Consider the following 25,215-nt stretch of genomic DNA (forward strand, 5'->3'; position numbering starts at 1 on the left):
TCTACACTTAACACCCTAAAGCCATCTGGTTTGGGAGTTGTTGGCCTAACGCTTGCTACATAGGTTGGTTAGAAAGCTTAAGGGACTTCAGCATTGCACAACCATTCTATGTTTCGCTTATGAGTTACAATAAATTGTCAACAAGCAATAAAAGTTGTCTTGTAAATAAAATCATGCCTTAGGGACCTCATTTAAAGGGGAATTCAATGATTTGAAAACTTGTGCTTTGGAATTGGAAAAGAAAGTAAAAGCCGCATGTTGAGAATCCAATTCACTTTCACTGAAGCTAGAGTTGATTTCCATTCAAGAGATGATAATTGAGTTATTTATATAGACTTTGATGTTGATGCATGTATGTGGAAACGTATTTAGCCAATTTTTGTATCAATGCTTCATATATGCAAGGTAGTTTTCCCAATGACCCCATCTCCAGTTTTTGTCTGTTTCAAGTTGTACTTGAGCTATGTATCTATCTCATTTTACCATGGATGATATTTTTGTAGTAGCATGCCCATGGTTGTCTTTTCATTGAAGTATTCATTGTAGTTTTGCTAAGGGACTAGCAAAATGTAAGTTTGGGGGTGTGATAAGCGCCGAATATTATATATTCAAGCGCCCTAAATTGCATTAGTAAAGTCTGTTGTATGTTAATTTATGTAGATTATCTTCATTTCTATGTTTTTATGCATTTTCAGGTTCATTGGCCAAAATGGAACAAGATCAAGGCTTTGTGGAGTTTTGGCCATCAAAAGGCACAATTCTGAATTTCTGGCAGCAGTGGAGTCAGGACTTTGCTCACCATTTTGACCTTGCAAACTCGAGAACTGGACTTCCATTATAAAATGGCATATTTAGAGCTCTGAATCAGCTTTCCAAATCTTCAAGAAGTTTGTCATTCGGAGCTCGGACCAGAGAGTTATAGCCTTGTTACCAGAGGTGCGCAGAACTGCCTGGCAGCAATGAAATTCTGCCTTGATCTTCATTTTCGACCAATCATCCTTGAGAATTGGATCTCCACCAAAACATGAAGTTTTTAGAGATCTGAATTAGCTTTCCAAATCTTCAAACGGTTCATCATTTAGAGTTTAGAGTACAAAGTTATGGCCGTTTTACCAAAGTAGGTCCGGGATGAGCAAACCAAGCATAGGGCATTCTGGCCAATTTTCGAGTGCTCGAGGCCTAATTTCGAGTGCTCGAAATTAGGGCAGATTGCTTCACGAGATCAGCAGTGGAGTTAGGACTTTGCTCGCCATTTTGATCCAGAAAGCTCGAGAACTGGACTTCCATCATAACATGAAATATTTAGAGCTCTGAATTAGCTTTCTAAATCTTCAAACGGTTCATCATTCGGAGCTCGGAGCAGAGAGTTATGGCCTTGTTACCAGAGGTGCGCAGAACTGCCTGGCAGCACTGAAGTACTGCCTTTCTCCCCATTTTCGACCAACCAGACTTGAGATTTGGGTCTTCATCAACACATGAAGTTTTTAAAGCTCTGAATCAGCTCTCCAAATCTTTAAACGGTTCGTCATTCGGAGTTTGGAGCATAAAGTTATGGCTGTTTAACCAAAGTAGGTCTGGGCGGAGCAAGTGAAGCATGGGCATTTTTACACTAAATTCGAGCGCTCGAGGCCTTGCTTAGAGTGCTCGAATTTGGGGCAGAATTGCCTTCGGGAATTCTCATTTTGGCAGCCACTTGTGCATTGGTTTCCTCATTTTCTACTTACTTCTTTATGAGGTGGTTGGGGATGTTTTTTGGAGGAGAGAGAGAGCTTTGTTGAATGAGATAAGGCAAGGAAGGCCACACATATCATTATCCTATATTCTACAAGATAGAGGAGAGAGAAGAGAGCAAGAAGAAGAGGGTTCTTGGAGCAAAAGGAAGGGAGCTCGAAAATGGAGGAAAAGGGCAAGCTTCTTCCTTCTTCTAGCTCACTCATGGGTAACTAAACCTCATCTAGGGAGGTGATGAAGCCTCCCCTTTTGTTCATGTTCTAGATTAGGTTCTATTTTGGGGATTATAATGTATAAACTTTGGTCTTTTCATAGTTTAAGAGCTTATTACTTCTTGTAATGAATATTCATGTTTAAATGATTGATATGAGTTATTTAGCTTGTCTTGATGATTCTTACATTAGTCTTATTGCTTTTATTTTCATAGTGACAATGAAGATATTAACTATGAATGGTTTTCAAGGCATGTTGATTTTGAAACTTGATATTCCATTGCTTAGGTACCTCCTTTGATGGATTATGCTTGATTCTTACCTTCATGTGCTTCATCATTTGATTGAATGCTTGATGGTCTTTTGCTTAAGTTAATGTATTTGATACTACACCCTAGTCTAGGTAGTCCAAATGTGTTGTCTTTTGATAGACCATTCTTGTTTTAATCTCATGAACTTCTTATTGGTTATGAAGCAACTATGTGTTGCTACATAATTCTTGATCATTGCTTATATAGTGTTTATCCCCAATTTAGTCTTGATTTAGCATGTATTTAGGGCGTAGGTGGATTCACTTCTCTAGTTTCCCCTTTTATTATCTCTAACTCTCATTTACTAACACTATTATTTTATGCACTTTGAATTCCTAATTTAAGTGACAACAAACAAACCCTCTATGAACACCCCTTATCACTCTAAAATGACTTTAGACACTTAGGTTGCCTTAAGACTAGCGCAGTCCCAGTGGTTCGACTTACCCGACCAATAGCCCTATTTTACAATGATTCGTGCTATTGCGAAGGTTGATGTTAATTGACCAACCGATCAACTTTATTTGCAAGTGTTTCTTTCTTTTTGCAGACCATGACTTGGTACAAGACCACAGCGAACCAAACCTATAACCGACGAGTCCGGCAGCAGGTAGAGGAGCCCGAGGAGATAGCTTCTGCTCAAGAGGCCGAGCACTCCTCCTCTTCTGCAATTACCTCTTCTTCTTCATCAGCTCAGGAGGCCACGCCCACGCCACCTCCTGCGCCTATTCCAGTACCACTGACACAGCCTGGCATGGCTCGTGACCAGGTTGAGCCCAGATTTCTGCTACTTTCAGTGGCGCACGAGTCAGTGTTCGATGAGACTTTCTTTGCCTGGTTGACCACGACCAGGTGGGCCTATGATGAGATCTACCGACGCAACATCTCTTCTATTTTGGCCTTGGTAGCCAATCTGGTTTACCCGAGGCTCGTTTGGTTGTTTTAACAGAACCTTCGGCAAGCCCCGAGTAACCTGGCAGAGTTGCGAACCACTATCGATGGCCATCCCATCCACATCACAGTTGAGACTCTTGCTACGGCTTCTCAGTGCCCACACATCTGCCCTCCTAGCTTTGATTATCCAGTTTTTTCACGGCCACCTTATTCAGTTATGGCCACAACATTTAATGGCCCTGCTAGTACCGGTGAGACATTTGCCATTAGGACCTACCTGCTAGATGACCTATGGTTATTTGATTCAGTATTGTACCAAAATGTTTTTATGGCAGGGCACAAGATTTAAAGACGGGCATACTTTCTAGTAACGCTCTATACTTTCTATACTGATCATTGGTTCTCAGTCCCTGCCCTCTATTAGACTGTCATGATGAAGTTTTATAACTCCTTCATCAGCAAGAAAAAGCCCAAGCGGGTTAAGTTCCTTCCCTTTGTGCACTTGATCACTCAAATCCTCCAGGACTAGCATTACCTTATTCACCTCGAGGAGCATCTAGAGACAGGGGCTTGCCATTATGGCAAGAATGACTAAAACAAGAGCTATAATGCTCTTATTCAGAGATTAGAGGAGGAGGCAGTCCTAGCAGCAGAAGATGTAGAGGCAGCATAAGCAGCAGCAGCACCAGCAGCTGAGGGTACATTTACAGACTTAAACCTGGAATAGGAGCCTCCAGCAGAGTCATTACATCAGTCTCCGGCAGGGTCACCATTTCTTTCCCCGGAGCATAGTCAGGGTAAGCATCATTTCTCTGATCCTGCCATTCTTGATGCTCCAGCTCAGACACCCAACCTAGGGGAGCGTATCGAGGCATTGGAGGATGCTGTTGTCTCTCTTCGAGCAGATGTGACCTCTCTCCACAAGAATGTGCTGACTGCACTACAGAGCCTTTCCAGAGATATCCGTGGTTTACGCTCTGTCAGACCGACTTCATCCGCCTGACCTCTCTCTCTCTTTATCATTTATATATCTGTGATCTTTGCCTGCTACTTTGACATTTTGATACTGTTGTTATATTTTTGCAACCAGTATGTTGGCCCTGATCCTGTGATGTACCATATCTTGTTTTTATTTTCTATATTTTATACATGGTCTTTTTGGATGTCAGACTATTATATTGATTTATCCGTTTGTGATTAACTCCATTATCATGTACATCCCAGTAACTTCAGTAAGAGAGTGCGGCCCAAATTTTTCAGGACCACCCTTATCCCCCTCTCTTTATTTTCATTTACTATCCCACTTGCACTAGAATGCCCACTGTGTACCATTATTATCCCCTTTGTTATCTGATGAGCTTTATCCTAGTGCCATCTTTTCAGGACCACAGTTAATCCCAAGTTTGGGGGTTTATACCACCCACTTCAGATCTTTCTGTCCTAGCTATTCTTTGCCATAGCTGCACTGGTATACTCTTTCCTTTTGTTCTCTTTGCACATTGAAGACATTGTACCATTTAAGTTTGGGGGGTAATGTGTGTTCTTTTAATTCAATATTTTGAGCATGACTTGTGTAATTGAGGGATTTTCTATGATTAGTCCATGACTAGCTTTGATTTTGATCTTTTGAGGACTATATTGCTTAAAATTTAAAAATTGCTTGACTTAAGAGTCCAAAACTCCTTGTATGCCTTGTGGATGCTATTTAGGAGTAAATTTTTCAAAAAATTGATATATTGATTGCACTTGTGGTCCACGTCATCCTGATTTTGTGATTATTTTGAGATTCACTCTAGGATTCTACACTAGCACAGACATACACTAGCATTCATTTGTGGGGTACATACTTTGTTAATTATTGAATTGGTTATACCCCAATTGAGCTAGTAGTGCATTGAAAGCTTTTATCTTGACAAAAATGGATAACAAACCCTTTTCATTGAGTAGCTGGGCTTCTAGCCTTATCAAGCACTGAATTTCTCGCGCCGAAAGGTGGAGGGCCCAAACTCTAGGTTAATAATTGAACTTGAAAAAAAAAAAAAAATTACAAAAGCAATAACAAAGTGAGGACTTCTCCCAAAAGGTGAGAAGTGGGAAATGATTAGATGGAGGTTATTTTGATTTGTAGCCTAGTTGATTTGAGCTTGTAAGTCCTTAGGGGTGTTTAAACACCTAATGCCCTAAAGCTGTCTGGTTAGGGAGTTATTGACCTAACGCTCGACCTCATGGATCGCTAGAAAGCTTAATAGATCAATACATTGCACTATGCTTCCATCTTTGATCCTTAGGGATAGAAAAAAAAAAAATCGAGTGAAAGAATAAGCGCACCTAGATCAATAAAACTTTAATAAAAGGTCCACTCTTTGTCTTGATGATTGGTACTATATTTGTGTGCTATTTTGAGGGTAAGGATGTGATTATTTTTTTAGTTGGCATAGATAACAACATATTTGATGCCGGTTCACTAAAAAAGGATTCTAGAGTTGTTTTAATTTGCATGATCATTTTCTTGATGTGTGGAGGACTATATTTGTTTGCTTGATGTTGAGGTTTTGGGAGATTACTTGGAAATGGTTGAAAAATTTCATACTTGAAGAAGTTTTCTTCCAATACTTGTTTGCAATATTGGTGCCTCTTTTGTGAGAATGAGCTTAATGTTTATTGGTATCATTTTTGGAAACCCTCTCGAGACTTCACTCGTCTACTAAGGGTAACCTAGGGGTTTAAAGGCTTGTTGTATGCGTTAAATACATTCGTGTTCCCTACGAAAGTGGTATTATCCATTTATTGTTTTCTAGTTTATAGTTGTATAGTTGTTCATTTCATTCCTTTACTTTATAGTTCATTGCTAGGGACTAGCAATATTTAAGTTTGGAGTGTGATAACCACTAAAAAGAGTGCATTTAAACCCTTTAAGCTTGAACATTCTAATACCTTATCCTATTTTATTTTCCCGTTTTAATCTAATTTCATGTTATTTCCCTTTTCAGGAACTTATCCCCAAAATAAGTTAATCTAGCTGAATTAGAGCATAAAAGATGCAATCTCAAGCTCAATGGAAGAAAGGAGCAAAGTGGAAGCAAGTTGGTGAAAAGAAGTTCCTTCGATCGATCGAACGTATCTCAGATCGATCTCACATTGATCGTTCCAATAATGCCAAGATGGATCGAGCCTTTTGTCTTTATCCTCAGCAAGATGCCTTCTTTGATCGATCCAACAATTCTTCGATCGATCGAACACCTTTGATCTTATCCGCACATACCACTTTTGTGCTCTTCCTAAAAATATCTCAGCCTTGTCTTTATTCGAAAAAGGTGCCGCCAAGGTTCGATCGATCGAACCAACCTTGAAATCGATTAAACTGCCTCGAGTTGCGTAAAAAGTTGATTTCAAGCTAAATTAAATGTGTGCTCATGGTGCAATCATTGGGAGGTCTTAGTGCATGAGGTCTAACTATTGGGGGTGAAATTTGAGTTACCTATATAAGGATTTTGGCTATTTTAAGTAAAGAGGTTGGTGAGATTAGAGAGACTTGGTTAGAGATTAGAGAGAGAATACTCAATTTGGGAAAGTTCTTCATCTCTTCTAGGGTTTCCACCAAGGAGGAAGAAGAATTTTTCTAACATGGAGATAGCCCTTTAGGGTTGGATGACAACATTAATAAGTGCCTAAACATCTTCTTGGGGTTAGAGTTAGCCCTAAACAGGCCTCCTAGACTTTGATGTTTTGTAATTAATGAGGATTAGTATTGTAATTCTTATCTTGGCCTTTAATATATATAAATCTTGTTTCTACCATGATTTGTGTAGTTTAATACTTCTAATTGATCATTTCATTCTATTCATATGTCTATGTATGGTATAATAGATGTTCATATGTTTATCTCTAGATTTTGTGATATTGATGCATGTCTATGTGTGTTGATGTTATGAATCTAGTGATGATCAAGGCATGGTGCTTAAATGGAATACTCTTGTGGATTGTTTAATGGTTCATATTCATTTCTTGATGGATTGTGCCTCTTCTTTAGTTTACTTAGTTTAGTTTTCATGTCCCTAGCTTAGTTGTAGTGTAATTGCTTTACTTTCTTAGATGGGAGGACAATCCATGCTTGCTGTTTGATGTTCTATACTCATGAATGCAAGTAGTATATATCTATCTAATTTAATGATGTATGTTGATTGTGGACTTAAAGAAATGAATAATGGCTCAATTTGATATGTTGTGCTATTCACTAGTTTGTCTAGACAATATATACTTATTTAGTCATCCATGCTTATTGATTTAATCAATAACACACACACACACTAGTATTACAACACATAATCCCCCTCATTCATTACACATTGAATGTCTAGGAAGGTGATGTTTAGTGGTGACCTCTAAGTCCCAAGACCTCTCTCACATTCTCTACACTTTACTCAATTTAGTTGTTCTATATTGCATTTGTCTTGTTTAATTTGTAGTTTAACTCAACCAATAAACCATCTTTTGATCACTCGACCTGCTAATCCAACATTATTTCCGCACAAATATTGCCCTCTTTCCCTTGGGACGATCCCTACTCACCCTAGCTATATTTATAGTTAGAAGTGGTAGTGACAATCTCTAAATTTAAACTTGGCCACACTACACACACTTTTTCATTGCAACTTTGGTGCATAAGTAGGCGACACACCACGGATCTATTTCACATTCTTGATTGGGTTAATATGGACATTCATGAGGATATCTCCTATGAAGAGGGACTAGTCTAGATCCTTGACACACGACATAAGGTGTTAAGGGACAGAACGATTTCATTAGTGAAAGTTCTATGGAGGCATCACAGAGTTGAGGAGGCCACTTGGGAGATCGAACAGGAGGTTCGCTCCAAGTATCCAGCATTGTTTCCATCCCCAGGTACGGTTTGATTTTGGGGATGAATTTTTTTTTTTTTTAGTTGGGGAGAATGTAATGTTCCTGAATTTTGTTATTTTCTAATTTTAGAAATTTTTTAATTTTCGGGGGTATTTTCGTCTTTTCTCATTTTATGTGTCGGACACCGTGGGGTGTGCCGGGGGTATCCGAGAGTTGGTTGGGACATTCTATTGAGTTTAGGACTCCTAGAAATGCATCGGTCGCCATTTCGGCATTTTTTCATTTTTCGAACCGGGAGGTTCCGGATAGAACCGTTACTGAAATTGTTGTGCACGGGGACTGTGTCACAGGTCTATTACATATCATGCATAGTTATTTATGCATAATTTTATTGTTGTAAGCTAAATTAGGTGGTGGGAAATTTAATTAATTTATAAATATATATATATATATATATATATATATATTGTTTTAGTGGGATATGTTTGTATGGTGGGACCCACCACCATTTTCCTCCTTTTAAATGGTCAAGAGGCCATAAGTTGGTCTCACATTCTCTCTTTCTATCTCATGCCTCTCTCTCTTCCTCTCCTTCCATTTTTCTTTTTCTTTTCTTTTTCATTCCACACAATTAAAACTTGATTTCTCTCTCATCTTTGAGAGATTTTTGATGCCGTTTCTGGCAAATTGAAGACCACGACGAGATCTATGATTTGATCGGAGTCAATCTCGGTTTGGCTATCATTTTGGGATTTCCAAATTCTAGGGTTTGAAGTGAATTTGGGGATTTTTGAGGGATTGCACTCTAATTGAGGTAGGGGTCTTTCTAATACCTAAGTTTTGGTTTTAATTGAGTAATTTTCTCCTTTCTTTATTATGTCCTTAGAATTATTGAACTTTGGTATGAAATTAGGGATTATTCTTATCTTTGATATGATAAATTGTTATTATGTAAGTGATTATGTGATAAGTATGCTTATAGATGAATTGCACATGTTTTACCTTGGTTGATAATACTCTTCTAGTATGAGATTTCTAAATCATGCCATGATATTTCTTTGATTATTATGATATACAATGGTGATGTTGTTGTTGTTATAATGATGGATTCATGACTTGAGAATGAATTTTCATACATGGCATATCATGGCATTACGAAAGGGCTTTGGAGAGGAATTGAAAAAGAAAACATTTTTTTATGATGGAAATGAAGTTTTGATAGTGGAAAAGAAATTTTCTGTAAAATGAACAGGATTTCACGAGTCCGGGGCTAGCTTGACTTAGAGGGAGCGCGGCCCGGTTTTGGGTGTAAAAAAGTTGATACTATACCAATTAACGATTACCACGCATTGCCAGAATTGGAACCGGGGATACTCAACAATCTCGCCTCGGTAAAGTCAGCTAGTGGGTTTTCCAAAGTTGTGGGTTAGGCATATTCAAACCGTGTTAGGAATGGGGTGCATTTACATTTTATTATCATGCACGACATTAGTAAAATTTGTGTTATATGCTGGAAGTATTTGTGGCTTATTGTAATTTCCACATACCCAAAGCATGATCCTTTCTTCTCGTTTCCCCTATATGTTATGTGACTCAAGGGAGTCCAAAACTAACATCTTAGGCGACTTCTACTGAGCTTTATGCTCACCCCTTTAACTAAACATTTTCAGGTTCGGGGAAAGAAGTGGCGGAAGAAAATCCACCACAAGTTTATTGGACTAGAAGTTAATTCACCATCTTTGGTATGAAGGACCCCATTTCTTTTTATAAAACATCACTTTAGAAGAATGTAATTGTTTTGTGGAAAACGTGATCATATTTTGTAACCAAAATTTTGTTAGTACCTTATGTAATTGGAATTATGTATAATATGATGTTTTGCATGGAAAATGATGTGTGATTTGGTGAGCTGTTCAATATATATATATATATATATATATATATATATATATATATCCATGGAATGCTAATTATGTTGCCGTGAATTCAGAGTTGAATGACTATCAGGTTTGGCTCGTAAAGAGCCCAGATCTCTGGACTATCAGGCTATTCATAGTAGCATTCTAGGGGCTTGTCAGCCGGCTGACAAACCATTTCGTAGCATCCCAGTGAATTGAGTTGTGGAGTAGCTTGTTTTAGCCGGCCAAACCTTACCATCAGTCGACCGAAACTCCACCATCAATCGGCCGAATCCCATTCATCAGCCGGCCAACAGCCTTTTTTCCAAAGTCTCGAGAGCTAGTAATTTAAAGAATCATTTCAACCGGTCGACCCTGTAGTTTAGTCGGCTGATCTTGCACTTTCAGCCGGCTGACAAAGGAACATCAGCCGGCTGACTTTGCCATTGACCCGGCTGCTTTTCTTATTGACCTGGGTGACCTTCCTATTGACCTGGCTGACGATGCTCGTTGACCTGTATCTTGACTTTTCCCCTTATGAATTGTGCCTTAGAAATATAATGACCTGTGAACGATTTGTGTATTTCAAGAAAATATAAAAAAGGACGGGATTGCCCTTAGTTGACCTTGGGTCTGGGTAAGGACCAGGTTAATGGTCCGGACCCACAGGTTCGGGTCGTTACATCTGGCAAGAGTGATCCCTGTCGATATGCTACATCAACCTTCTATTTTTGAGGAACCGCTCTGTTCAGGCTAATCTAAAATAAATGTCATACCTTATGAGCCAGGTTGGATTGATCCAATCATGACTTTCATAAGGGATGGTGTGTTGCCCGAGCAGAAGGACGAGGTAAGGAAAATAGGTCGAATGTTGTGAAGTATCCTATCATCCATAACCAGCTGTATACGAGATCTTTCTCAGGCCCCTATTTGAAGTGTGTTACCCCCTCGAAGGCAAGACAAATTCTACGAGCTATTATAAGAGGGTATGTGGCAACCACTTGGGGGAAGATCCTTAGCGCACAAGGCGATGACACAAGGATATTTTTGGCCAAATATGTCACAGGATGCAGAGGAATATTCCAGGAGATATGATAAGTGTTGACCTAAATGACTCCATCCAAGGATAATCTAGTTGTTTTGATGATAACAAACCATTAATGGTGTTTAAGGACTAATGTTCACATTGAGTATTATAGATGACTTATATTCAATGAAGAACATCAATGAAGATTATAAAGACCATTCCAAGTACTCCATTATTCAAAATCACATCAAGGAAATAAATGGATACAAAGAAGAGTTGAAGTTGCAAAGAAAGATAGCTTGGACATCAATGATCAAGAAAACAACTCAAAGAAAGAAAGAAAGCAAGGAAGAAAGAATACCTCGAAGCATATAAGATCATGGACAAAGCATGAAGAAAGCAGTAGATAGACTGGTGAGTGTTTAGGATTCAATGTCAAAGTATTTATGAATCCATTTGAAGCTCATCTCTATAGGACCATGTATACCATATCATCATTTATATATTCCTATATCCATTAGCAATAGACTATGCACTTCATTCATATATAAGTAACACATGAAGTCATTGCTAAAGAGTGAGTTAGTTCAAGCTTGTATAAGCTTTGAAAGAACTCATCACTTGTGCTAGAAATACTAAGACCATGCACAACAATCATATAATTCATATTGGTCAACAATTAAGGCATGAGAAGCCTTCATTACCACGAGTTAGTAACAAACATTAGGACCCCTGAATGCGTGTCATGAAAAACTGTGTTTTTGGCTAAGTGTGAAAAGTGGATTTTTGAAATAATGATTATTTCAAAATAATTTTTCCTAATAATAACTTTTTATACTTCAACTAGCCTAAATTAATTTTATCAGAATTTTTGACCAAGTCTATATTGGTCTACATAAGGATTCATTTTTACTAAAACTGTCAGAAATCCAAATTTGTACTAAAACTGAATTTCTACATTTTGATTTAGTTGGATTTTAATTTTTTAGTATTTTTTATTGAATCCAAATGGGGGGTACTTTCTTATTTATATTGTAAACTTAAAGTAAATGGACATATAAATATTGTAAAGACATTTGCTCAAATGTTTTCAATTTAAATAAGCTGTGTGCAGATGTCCTGTACTAAAAGTCTTATGTATAAGCTGTCATCTGTCAAAACTATTAATGCATACGTTGACTGGTTTGATGCATACGTCGACCGGTATCTAGGCAGTACTGAAATTTCAGGAACATAACATATACGTCGACTAGTTTGATACATATGTCGATCGGTATCTAGGCAGTAGCAAAATTCAAGAAAAGGCACTTATACGTCGACCGGTTTATGCCATACGTCGACCGGTTCCTGTCGAATCTGTAGATTTCAAAATGCAACGGCTCTTTCCTCCTCGACCTTTGTACATTTAACTCCTAACAGCTATATTGAGCTTGCAAACTCTATAAATAGAGTGGGGAATGTCTGAATAATTAAGAGACATCATTTAAGAGACATCCTATTGCATTAAAGAGAGCTTTTGTTCTCAAATCTTCTCTTCATCTCTCTCATTCACTCATATAAAAATCTTGAGAGATTTAACTAAGGATTCAAAGGGCTTTTGCTCTAATTCAAATATTCATAGAGCTTTTGTTCTATTCTACACTTGAGAGATCTTATTGAGTTCATTAGAGCTTTTGTTCTTTCCTTATATCATCTTCTCTCATTCATATCAATTATAGAGTTTGAGATTCACTTATATTAATATATACTCCAGTTGAGAGCTAAAGTTTGTACATCAATCTTTGAGAGATATTTCTTGTGAGCTTGTACTTGTATATCTATCTTGAGAGAGATTCAATCTTGTATTTCAATTACAATCTTTTGTACAAACTTGTAAGGGTTGGTGTGACCCAAAAGAAGCCTAGGAGAATGGTGTTCTCCTAGCAAGGAAAATAAGCAAGGTCTTACTTCATGTAAAGGTTTGCTCTCTACCCGTAAGGAGAAGCCATAGTGGATTGGGAAGTCTCAAGAGGAGTCTTGAGCCGAAGAGTAGGAGTTTTCGAACCTCGCTAAAATCGCCGAGTCAATGTTTGCAATTTCTCTTCCCTTATCTCTCTTATAATTGTGCTATTTAATTGCTTATTTCATATCTTTATAATTGCACAATTGTGTTAAGTACTTTGTTTGAAATTGTTTTTCTATATTGCGAAAATTATCCATTGTTTGTCATTGACTCTATTCACCCCCCCTCTAGAGTCAATACTTGGGTAACAATAAGTACCAAAGGTACGGACCACTGATCCACCAACCACCTAAAGACTTGCACGTAATGGCCAAACCATGGCCTTTCGCGCAATGGGGGATGGATGTGGTTGGCTTCTGCCAAAGGCGAGATCACAAAATAAATACATTCTACTTGCAACATATTATTTCACCAAATGGGTAGAAATAGAGTCGTACCCGAGTGTAACTCAAACTCCAGTAAGACGTTTTATCTGGAGCAACATTATTGGTCACTTTGGTGTGCCAAGATCAATCGTTATGGACAATAGTACAAATTTGGATAGTAAGCAAGTAAAGAGCCTGTTGGAAGAACATGGGATTGATAAAAAATTTGCAACAGTTAGCCATCAGCAAGCTAATGGGCATGCTGTTATCAAAAACAAGATAATCTTTGCTTGTATTAAGAAGAATCTTGAGGACAAGAAGGGTAAGTGGCTGAATGAACTGCTGAATGTCTTGTAGGCTTACCGAACAACCCCTAGACGATCGACCGGTGATAACCCATTCGCTATGGCATACGGCACTAAAACAGTAATACCGGTCGAACATATAGTTCCAACTGTTCATAGTCTGGCATCGGATAAAAAACGGAACAACAACATGTTGGAATTCAACCTTGATCTATTAGAAGAGAAAAGAGATGTAACAGTAGTAAAGCTTGCCTCTTATTAGCAGACGCTCATGAACTGTTATAATAAAATGGTGAAGCATAAATGTTTTGCACCTGGTGATTTAGTTCTGAAAAGAAAGGTCGGTATCATTAATAAAATGATGTCACCTTGGGAAGGGCCATACAGAATTGCGGAATCCATAGGAAATGGGGCATACATTTTGAAATGATGATTGGTAGATTGGTCAGCAAATCATGGAATGCAACGTCCCTAAAAAGGTACTACCAGTAGAATAAGATTGCAAGATTAAATTCCAAAGTTTGTTTCATTGTCCATATAGAATTATGCTCATGTAAATACCAGTATGTTGGATAATTGAGATCTATAAAAGAAGTTTTTCTTGTTTAAAAAATTAATTAGCAAAAAATCTAAGTCAAGTAAGTGGCAAATCGCATTATGAGTCGAACGCCAAACACTTGCACAAACAAAAGTCAGTGGCAAGTGACTTTCTAGCAGAGCGCTAAACACTTAATCAAGTAAGTGACAAATGTCATTATAAGCCGAACGCCAAACACTTGCACAAACAAAAGTTAGTGGCAAGTGACATTCTAGCCGAGCGTCAAACACTTAATCAAGTAAGTGGCAAATAGGGTTATGAGCCGAAAGCCAAAGACTTGCACAAATAAAACTCAGTGGCAAGTGACATTTTAGCCGAGCGCCAAACACTTAATCAAGTAAGTGGCAAATGGTGCTATGAGCCGAACGCCAAATACTTGCACAAATAAAAGTCAATGGCAAGTGGCATTCTAGCCGAGCGCCAAACACTTAATCAAGCAAGTGGCAAATGGCATTATGAGCCGAACGCCAAACACTTGCACAAACAAAATTCAGTGGCAAGTGACATTCTAGCCGAGCGCTAAGCACTTAATCAAGTAAGCGGCAAATGGCACTATGAGCCAAACGCCAAACACTTGCACAAATAAAAGTCAGTGGCAAGTGGCATTCTAGCTGAACGCCAAACACTTAATCAAGTAAGTGGCAAATGGCACTATGAGCTGAACGCCAAACACTTGTGTAAAAATAGTTAAGAAAATGAATATAAAACAAACGGAAAGCACTTAGTAGATTTGCAACAATATGATTTTATTTATTTCAAAAGATACAAGGCATTTTTAGCTCAACAAAGTTATGGCCAAAATGAGATTAAATAAAAGATTGAAGAACTACAAAATCCTATTCAATCTTTCCGTTCTCTCTTGCTGATTCGGCATCCTCTTGGACTTCATTCATTGTTTCGTCAACAATCTATGAGGAATCAACTTGAATAATCTCCTCGTTCGGATGAACTTGAACATTAACGACTGAAGAAGGAGGAATGACAAAAGGAGGAATGAATGAAGCAGTGTTCAGAGGTTGAGTAATTGGAATGGCAGGAATAACCCCAGATTCAACGATGTTCTTACATTTTTTAAAGACGAACTCAACAGGGTTAACTATTGGATCGGTATATACGCCTGGAGGATCAATCTTTAATTCCTTGTCAACTTTATCTGGATTATTGTTTAAACTTGTTTGACCTTCAGGGAAAGAACGGTTAATGAAGCCGTCTCTGTACCCTTCAGCATATCTCAGAGCTCTGGCTCGAGTGAAACGACCATCCATAGCAGTCATTCTGGCTTCAACTTTGTTAACCACATCTAACAAGGCTGTGCACTCATCCAGATACCTCTTCTCAAGAGCTGACCGGTTGGATTGTTCAAAAACTAAGGAGCACTGGAGATTTTCCTTTTCAACCTTCAGAATATCTCTCTCAGTTTGCATGAAATTCTTCTCAGTCTATAAAGCGTTCTTCTCATCATGGAGAGAATCTGTCTCGTTCTTCATAGCATCTCTCTGATTTCTTAGACCATCCCTTTCCTTTTCTATTTCAGCCAGCTTGACCATTAGCTCTGCATTTTTTGTGCCAGTTGCATTCATATCCTTAACGGCAGTGTCAAGCCTAACGGAGAGGGATTTTACTTTCCTATTGGCCATTTCAAGGTGCCTCTACATAGTGATAATCCCAAACAAAGCTTGCATAGTGACACAAGCAATCTGTCACACCCAATGTGAATTTGAAGGGATCCAAACGAAAGAAAGATGAAAATTTGTTAAAGGATTGAAAGGGTTACCTCCATAGCGGCCAGAGGAAAACGGCTGTACATTTCTTTGGTTGTCATCTCTTTCTGAACTTTAATGGCCTTGGGAGTCCACATACACTTATAATAAGCAAAAGCAGTTGCACCATCCTTGTACATGGTATTTGTGGGAGTAACGATTGTTCCATCCTCTCATTTGAGCTAGGGATGCCATAGAATCACTACAGAGGGACAGGCTAAAGCTCTCATTGCCCGTCCTCCAGAAGTGGGAACCTGTTGTGCTGGGAGGGCACTGGTGACCCCATGGGTCCTAACCCTTTGAGACAAGGGAACGTCATCCAAATCTGACCCCATTTTTGGTTAGGGTCTCTTTGCTAGACGTTTTTCCGAAACAATTGTTCGGATAAGAGGAGGATCCTTAGCGTTTAAAGCAGTGGCTGGAGAAGCCACAAAAGGATTGGCGTTCAGCGTGGTGGATAGAACATTGATCGGATCAGATCTAGGAGGCTCGGGTACAGGATGGTCAGGGTTTGGAAAAACAGCAGGAACAGTTGCAGGAGCAGCCACAAGGATAGCTCCTAAAGGGTTCCTTCTCCTGCTGAATGAAGGAATCTGTATCTCCTCCATACTAGTACCCAAGACTGATATGTCAGAAAGGTTCTCCGATGTAAGCAGATCGGAAGCAAAAGGAATATTGTTTAGCGCCTTCTCATTTAGATGATCAATTCTGGCCCTGCAAACGTTGAAAACCAACTCATCATGAGGAATGCCAAAGGAATGGCAAAGGAAAGTACAGAAGTGCGGGAGACAAATTTCATAAGGGCAGTTACTCTTATTTTTCTTAATCTTTTTGTATAAGGGGATAGAACACTCCCCAAAAGCGTTCGGGATAGGAAAATCTTTAGAAGCTGGAGTGTACCAATCCCCTCTAACCCCAAGATTGCTTTTCCAACCCTTTTCAGAATCAAGCTTATCCGTACATATGAAACATTTTTAATAGGGAACACGTGGTAGTACATATCGTTTATCCTGATCTTATTGACCTTGTAATAGAGGAGAAAATCCAGAATATCAAGATCTAAATTCCTATCAAGATTTAGGATCAGAAGGACTATTATTACCCTAAGGAAGTTGGGATTCACTTGGAGGGGGGTAAGTCCTAGCTTATTAAAGGCATAACAAAAGAACCGGTGTAAAGGAATCTGAGTATATTTAAGTGAAGAAGGGAAAATATGATTTCTCCTAGAAGAAGACCCTCACCAGTCCTCACATGCACCCCCTCGAGACACTGTCTAATAATAACATTTGCGGGGATTTCATACCTCACACGGAGAATCTCTAAGTTAAGAGCCATTAAAGTGACAAAGAAACTCGCAGATCTATAAAGAAGAAAGAGAAGAAAGTTCTTTTAAAAAGAAACCAAGGATTGGGACTAACCTTAAGAGATGGATTTGATGGATACACTACAGAAGGCTGGAAAACGAGAAACCCCTAAGAAAAAGCTCACCGGAGAAGATTTTGTGGCTGAGAAGAGCAAATGACAAAATACAGAGAATGACAGAAGAGAAACCCTGGAAGCACAAATCAAGGGTTTTAATAAGAGTGTTTTCATTGACCGAGGCGTCAGGTTAATGATGAGAATTCAAATTTCAAAGTATGGGACTCTGAACCAATTGTCCACTTCCCCCACGTCATCGTTTTGAGTCGTCACATCATAAGTGTGTCTCTTCGGTAATCTCACCCTAATTAATTAAGGAGAGATTAGGGGGCAGGTGAAGATACCAAAAATGAGTTGGGCCGGGTATGACCCATCCTACTGACAACTGGACCTGGAGAGAGCTATTGACCCAGTCGGATGACAGCCCAACAGGCCCAATACTTACTAAGATGATCTCCAGGCCCAAAATGAAGGAGGAAAGAAATGAATCCATATTCAAAGGAAAGCCCAAGGGATCGGCCCAACAAGGAGAATGAAAGAGGGAGGCTTTAGAAGACTTGTAAAATCCTATAAACAAAGGAAAAAGAGAGGGAAAAGGGATTGAAAGATTGGAAGTGTGAAAATATCTTTTCTAAAATGGAGAGAAATTTTTAGTTACTTCAACTTTCTTTCTTTATGTGTAATTTATGTTTACTCAATTAATTATGTATTCCAAAAACAAAAACAAAAAAAAAAAAAAAAAAAAAAAAACTTTTCCTTTTTTCTAAAAGCTCTCTCTTCATAGAAGTGATTTTTAAAACTTGCACAATATGTGAGTTTTACTAGTGATACTAAATAAGAAAATAAACAAATGAACTACATTGGCAGCATTTGAGTCATTATAATTAATTGAGTAAATAAAACTTAATTTGCCTTTAATTTAAGTATATAACTATATATATTATTCTCTGTTTGTTATAATCCATGGGAGGATACTAGTCTACTACATGCTTCATCGTTTGCTTCTAATTTGTAAATAGATCGAAAGATGACCTTAACATAACGGACGTGTAAATGAATTGCCATGCAGTTAGAAAAACTCTTCTAGCATTAAACTGCATACATCAGCACCATTTTATTCGATTTTGTTATTTAGATAAAAAGTCTACAACTCAGAAGATGAAAGAAAAGCTAGAGAATCATCTAATTCTAATCCAATCAAGCCTCGTCACAGCATCATATGTGAGGACGGACGCATTTTCCACCAGCAGATCCAAGCATTCGGCAGTTATGGTCGCAGTCCTTTATAACATTACAATCGTCTATGCATTTAAAACGTCCTGGCACTTTAGGTTCTTGCCCTGCAACTGAATTACCAAATACTTAAAAAAAAAAAAAATAAGAAGAAAAAAAAATCCTCTTTTTGGTCTTGTATGTTAGTTTCGAGAAATTATTATATGGTCGTGGAATCATTGATCTCAACCAATAACCATTTGACACATCAACTTGTGTTTAAAGCTTATATATGCATGCATTTTGCTGATGCATCACACTTAATTAACCAGACACTATGTAATAATTTTTTATTCTCAAGAGAATATTATATTTGAACTCTACAAGAAAATCTCCTTCAAGTCAGTCAATACCATTCAAATATATCAGAAAATATTGATGTTACTCAAGCAGAAAATTAAGCATACGAGAAAACGATGTGATTAATGTGAAGTTTCACACTATGTAATCTTATCTATGTGTATTGCTCATCTTGTCTTTGCATTTGTCAGTCAAATTAGTTGTTGTTGTTGTTGTTATTTATTATTATTTTTTTTTCTCAAGGGAATGCTTCTCTTAACTAATAGTCAAGTCAAGAATTTTAATAATCAATGGGCCAGTAGTCTAGGGGCACCAGACCCTTACCTTTTTAAAAAAGTATAGAGTTCGAACTTCGGTGGAGGCATGTGTGTGTGACTACCAACTAGGAAAAAAAAAAAAAAAAAAAAAAAAAAAAGTTTATATTATTATTGGCCATATTCAATCACTATATTTAATTAAGAGATAGAAATCTCTAGGATTGTTTTTTTAACACACGCACTATTCAAGTTAGAAATGCGATTCGAAAACGAGACTTCAATGACTTACCTCCCAGATTCCTACCAATGCCGCTATGCCCATGAGGGCCTAGAATCTCTAGAATTAGCGGCTAAATTATTAAATGCGAGAATCATTATTCATAAATATAAGTTACTTGTGACCAATATTTCTTACACAAATTAAGATATATATATATATATATATATATATCAATGTTTGGTACACAAATTCAGAATTAATTAAGATAGGACTTTACCCGAACCAAGAAGCAAAAGGGTTAATGGGATTGCTATAAAGAGTTGGATGATTGGAGAAGAATTGCTTTTGGCCATCTGTGCGCTCTTATTATCTGAAACTTTGTTTGTTTGTATCAAACCTGGATTTGACAAACCTAATTTATAGATGAAGTGTGCTAGTTTATATCAATTCGAATGGCCAAATTTAATTCTTTGTGGGTCTTACGAATCTTGTGATAGTGTGGAAACAAATTGATTATTATGTATCATTTTCTTTAATAAATGGGATTATTCTACCTATTTTTTTAGCACATGATGCTGTTATATAAAGCTAATTGATGCTTATTTTTACTTTTTTCGTAACGCCCAGTCAAATTGCTACGTTTAGCTAGCATTTTTAAATGCATCTATTGTACGTTAATATGAATAAGTTCTATTAAAGTAATTAATTATTTCTGATTTTCTAGATAGGAGTGTTAACATGAATAAGTTCAATTAAAGTAATTAATTATTGCTTATTTATAGAGAGGAGTATGTTTTTCCATATAATTAAAGATGTAACAGAAAACTCATTTACTACAGTCCTTACACAATTAGTTCTTAAGCATATATAATAAAGGGCGAATTGCAAAAATAAAAAAATAATAAATAGATTGATTGATGTTCTTTTTTCGAAGAAGATTAATTGATGTTCTTTTTTGGTTTTTCTCATCTCTGAAGAAGATTGATTGACGTTCACTCACAGTTTAGAGACACCTGTTGTTCATCAACAACCCGCAATGGCAGGACCAACGCTGAGCATCATGACCAAGAATTGAGTTGGGTTTTATTTAATAATTTTTTCAATTGAGTTGGGTTTTATTTAATAATTTTTTCAATTTTTTCATTGGAAGATGGGAGTCAAAAGATTTGTTTCTATTTGACGGGTGGAAGAAAACACACTTTGGGAACTATGCTTTATTTCTGTTAATATTTGTCATGGCAAATGGATTTTAGCCTTAACGAATTAATAAAATTATGTAAAAGTGTAAATGTAAAATCTTTAAAATAAAAATAAATAAATAAATAAGATATTTATGTTTTTAAGAACGGAATATGATTGTGTTATTTTATTATTTTGAATTTTAAAAGAGTTTTATTTGACTTAAAATTCTAAGGATAATATCTATCTTATAGAGTAAACTTGCCTTAATGCTTCATTTAGTTGGAGGAATGGAAAAATAGATGGAAGAGATAGGGGAATGGATGGATGAGGAATCCCTAGGGAACGGAAGGTGTCTCCTTCATTTTTTATTTGGTTGAATGGAATGGATAGTAGAAAGGATGGATGAGGTGATACTTTTTTTTATTTAGTTAGAAGGAAGGAAAATAAATTTTTTATATTTTTTTACCAATATATCCTCACTGTATAAAATAATAAAAAGTAGATATCCATTTGAATTTTTTTGAAAAGGTTAAAATTGGAAATTACATATTGTAGTTAGTTATTCATTTCCTCTCTCCTCCCTTCCCCCCAAAATTGGGCAGATAGAAAAACATGAAAAAAGGAAGGATGAAGTATCCCTCCTTGCATCCTCCCTCTCTTCCCTTCCCTCCAACCAAACACGAAAGGCCTCATCCATCTCTCCTCCCATCCATCCCTCCTCAATCCTTCCCTCCAACCAAACATAGCATAAACTATTATCACGTTAATACTTAGGTACCGATTACTAAAGCATAGTCAACCTTCTGCCGTGACTGGAAGGAGAAGTGATTAAAGGTCAGATACGTGAAGAAGGAGTAACGTTATTTTTTAAGGCAAGTTAATCTTGCCTTATAATTTTATATATACGACTGACTTGCGTATTAAAGTTTTAATATTAAATTTTGAATTCTGTGTTCCATAGTATACAAATCATCTTGTTAATATTAAGTACTTGTTGAAAATAGTTGTACATTATTCGTTTTTATATATTGGTCTTATATTTACGTACACACTTATAATTGGTAATTGAGCAATTCAAACTATCCGTGTTAAATGGTTACATTTGTGTATAGATTGTATGCTTTCCTGATGTAAGTCTTTATTCTGTATTTTGTGTGAATGGTCAATAATGAGTAGATCAATATATATATATATATATATATATATATATATATATATATATATATATCTTCATACATATATATACTACACTGTTATACTATTTTTAGAAACTTAACTGGCACATAAATTTAGTTACATATATATTGATGTATGAATTCTTAATGTAGACTCGTTCATTACTTAGGCTATTGAGTTGGCTTAGAGTTTTAGCAGGTGGAATTATGAATTTTTGATGTTGAGTATCAATGAAGTATAGATTAAATGTGTAATGGATTTATATATAAATGCAATAAATTTTATATTTACTTACATATTATGTACTGATATTACTTATTAAGTCTATTTGTAATCATAGAAATTATAGTGTTGGGTCTCTGGGCATTCTGTATATGCGCGTATATCTGTAAAAAAATATATAGTTGATTATTAGTATTGAATTTTAAGGCATTTAAAGTATATGTTCTAGGTGTAATCATTGGTTTCATGGTTATTAATTAAATAATATATATTTAAGAAAAGATAAAGTAACATGATCAATGCTGGGCTGGGTTTTGATTACATGTAAATATAGAATTTTATTTATTTATTTATTTTATTTTCCATAGCATTGAAATTACATTATTGTTCATTGGAAAACGTGAGTAAGGTGATATGGGTTAGTGACCATTAAACCACATGAATAATATTTTGTATATATATATATATAAATGCCATTTGACTAGTATTAGTAGGTTCTGTTATAGGACATATGGACTATGGTTGACGATAATTTAAGTTAGTCGACCACGTGATAGTTAAGTGAAAAATTTCATAAAACTTTAATTGTAATTAATTCTCATAATTGGTTAATTAAAGGTGTATTTGATGCATTAATTATTATTAATTAATAATGTCTTTCATAATTCACCATAATTAATAATTAATGGATGAGTTTGGTTAGTTAGAGGGGTAGTCAGGGACTGACCCTATGATGACTTTTGGGTATGGTTAGGGACCTGCCTATTTGGGAGTGTACTACCCTTTTACTATGACCATGGGTCTAATGAGCCCTTATTCTATGGATGTAATCGGGAATCATCTAAGGAGTAGACGTACAATCCAGCCATACGTGTGTTTTTGATAGTCAGGGACTATACGATTCACACCACTTTATTGGACGGGAGCCCAAGGCTCATATGAGTTATGTGGATTTAATAAAAGTAAATGATGGTTGTTGAGTTTATAATTAATTGAAGATTACGCAATGTTTTTTAGTATTACACTTAATTGAGTTGCTTTTATATATGGGAATATAAGGTATGGTTAGCTTACTGAACGATGATTGTGTTTAGCATTTCTTGCTAAGCTTGTGAGCTCACCCTATTATCACATTTCAGGTGCTTTTAGAGTAGGAACGTGATGGAGACATGTGATGGGGATGGATTTTAGCTTGTTGCACATTTACTTATTTTTAGTCGGTTTTCCTTTATTATGATCATTTTAATAAAGTTGATGTTTTGTGAAACTTTGTTTAGTTGATTTAGTGGTTATGGATTATTTTTATTATGTTAGAGGAAATTTCACCTCTATTCATTATTTGTATAAATTTGTCAGACTCTCATGTTTAATAAATTGAATGATGAGATTCGTCGTAGCTCTATTTATGATGGATGTATGCTGAGAATTGCTAGAAGTTATACTTTAGATTTTTTATGCAAAACAAGTTGTTCTCATGTTAAAATTTGGCGTGTGACAATTTGGTATCAGAACCTAAGTTAAGAATTACCTGGCTAAGAGAACTGATAGTAAGAATAGGAGTATATACTTATACGAATTATTTGCTCTTTTACCATGCTTCAGTTTTAAGTATAAATTACTTGTGAGACTTATTATTGACATTTTTTTACTAAAAATAGGATGTCAGGAGCTTGAAGAGGCAGAGGACGACCTGCTAGAGGCAGAGGTTAGGGAGGTGCCGATCGTGGTGGTGTTGACCATGACAATATTCAATTAAAGGATGCACCTTATGCGCCGAATCCTATGATTGGATTTATCAGAGATATACGTAAATTGGGAGCTGTTGAATTTGTCAGATATATCGATCCACTTGATGCCGAGAAGTGGATTGAAGATATGGAAAAGTCTTTTGAGATGATGGACTGCACTGAGGTGCAGAAAAGGAAGATTGGTGCTTTTCTTTTATCTGGTGAGGCACGTCAATGGTGGCAGTCAGAGACCAGGATGGTTGTGGACATTACAGCTATGACCTGGGATGATTTTAAAACTCGGTTCAACAACAAATACTTTCCACTATCAGTGAAGTAGAAGAAGGCAACTGAGTTCATGCAGCTGGAACAGAATAGTGATATGTCAGTTAGTGAATATGAGAGGAAGTTTACAGAGCTATCCCGATTCGCTCCTCACATTGTTGCAAATGAGGTACACAAGGTTAAAAAGTTTGAGCGAGGGTTGATCTCTCACGTGAAGAAGTTTGTGGTGGGTTATCGTTATGACACATATGCTAAAGTGGTGGAATATGCCACGACAATAGAGGAAAATAATAACATTGCCTTTCAGAAATAGAAAGAGCGTAAGGCAGAATAGAAAAGTAAAAGGGCTAGCAGCTCTCAATAAAATCAGAGGGGTCTGCAACAACAGACTCAGAGAAACTGGCAGGGTCAATCTTGGCAGAGAGGCAGACAAGATTGGCGAGCAGGGAAACGTCAGAGAGTTAGTGAAGATGATCAATCCACAACTTTAGTACCAGCCACGCCTCATGATACACAGCCACATCAATTCATCGGGTATTGCTACAATTATCGTGAGAAAGGACATATGGCTCGTAATTGTCTCAAGCCTCGTAAGAATGAACAGCATCAGAGAGGTCAAGCACCACAGCAGCACGGAGGTGTAAGGTTTTATGCAGTTGTTCCAGATGGGAGATACGACCGTGCACCACCAGCAGTAAAAGGTACACTTACTATTTATGGTAGTATAGCTAGAGTACTGTTTGATTCAGGTTCTTCATGTTCTTTTATTGCACTATCATTTGTGGACACACTGGGATTAGAACTTGGACATATGAGTAATACCCTATTTATTACAACTCCATTTGGGAGCGTAACTATACTTGATAGAATATGTCGTGCTTGTTCTGTTACAAATGGGGAGTTGGAGTATCCTATTGATTTGATAGTATTACGTATAAGAGACTTTGATGCTATACTGGGTATGGATTGATTGGCTAGATATCATGCTCAGTTGGATTGTCATGAGAGGATTATTGTATTCTCAGTTCCGGGACAGTTACCTTCTTGATATAAGTGTGGGGAGTTTGAGGGCACCATGACTATGGGATTTCTCGCCCACATTGAGGTGGTTGAGCAATGCTTGACTATAGAACAGTTGCCTATAGTTTCAGAGTATACAGATGTGTTTCAGGATATTCTGAGTTTGCCTCCT

General features: G+C 36.9%; 1 protein-coding gene across 1 annotated transcript; it reads left to right on the plus strand.

Moving 5' to 3' along the window:
* The first annotated feature begins 24,096 nt into the window (after positions 1-24,096).
* Positions 24,097-24,993, plus strand: LOC132309413 (uncharacterized). Its single transcript, XM_059807724.1, has 2 exons — positions 24,097-24,282; positions 24,394-24,993. Exons 1-2 carry the CDS (start codon positions 24,097-24,099, stop codon positions 24,991-24,993), a joined length of 786 nt encoding a protein of 261 aa, XP_059663707.1.
* Positions 24,994-25,215: the final 222 nt, after the last annotated feature.

This window comes from Cornus florida, unplaced genomic scaffold, assembly GCF_030987335.1.
Source record: "Cornus florida cultivar Cherokee Brave unplaced genomic scaffold, ASM3098733v1 CherokeeBrave_3.0.0_Hap2_Chr05, whole genome shotgun sequence".
In the NCBI taxonomy this organism is placed as follows: Eukaryota; Viridiplantae; Streptophyta; class Magnoliopsida; order Cornales; family Cornaceae; genus Cornus; species Cornus florida.

Excerpts from the sequence above, each read along its gene's own strand:
- LOC132309413 (XM_059807724.1), top strand. The coding sequence starts at position 24,097 with ATGCAGCTGGAACAGAATAGTGATATGTCAGTTAGTGAATATGAGAGG. Across the intron at positions 24,283-24,393 it reads ATGACACATATGCTAAAGTG|AGGGGTCTGCAACAACAGAC; the intron begins GTGGAATATGCC and ends CAATAAAATCAG.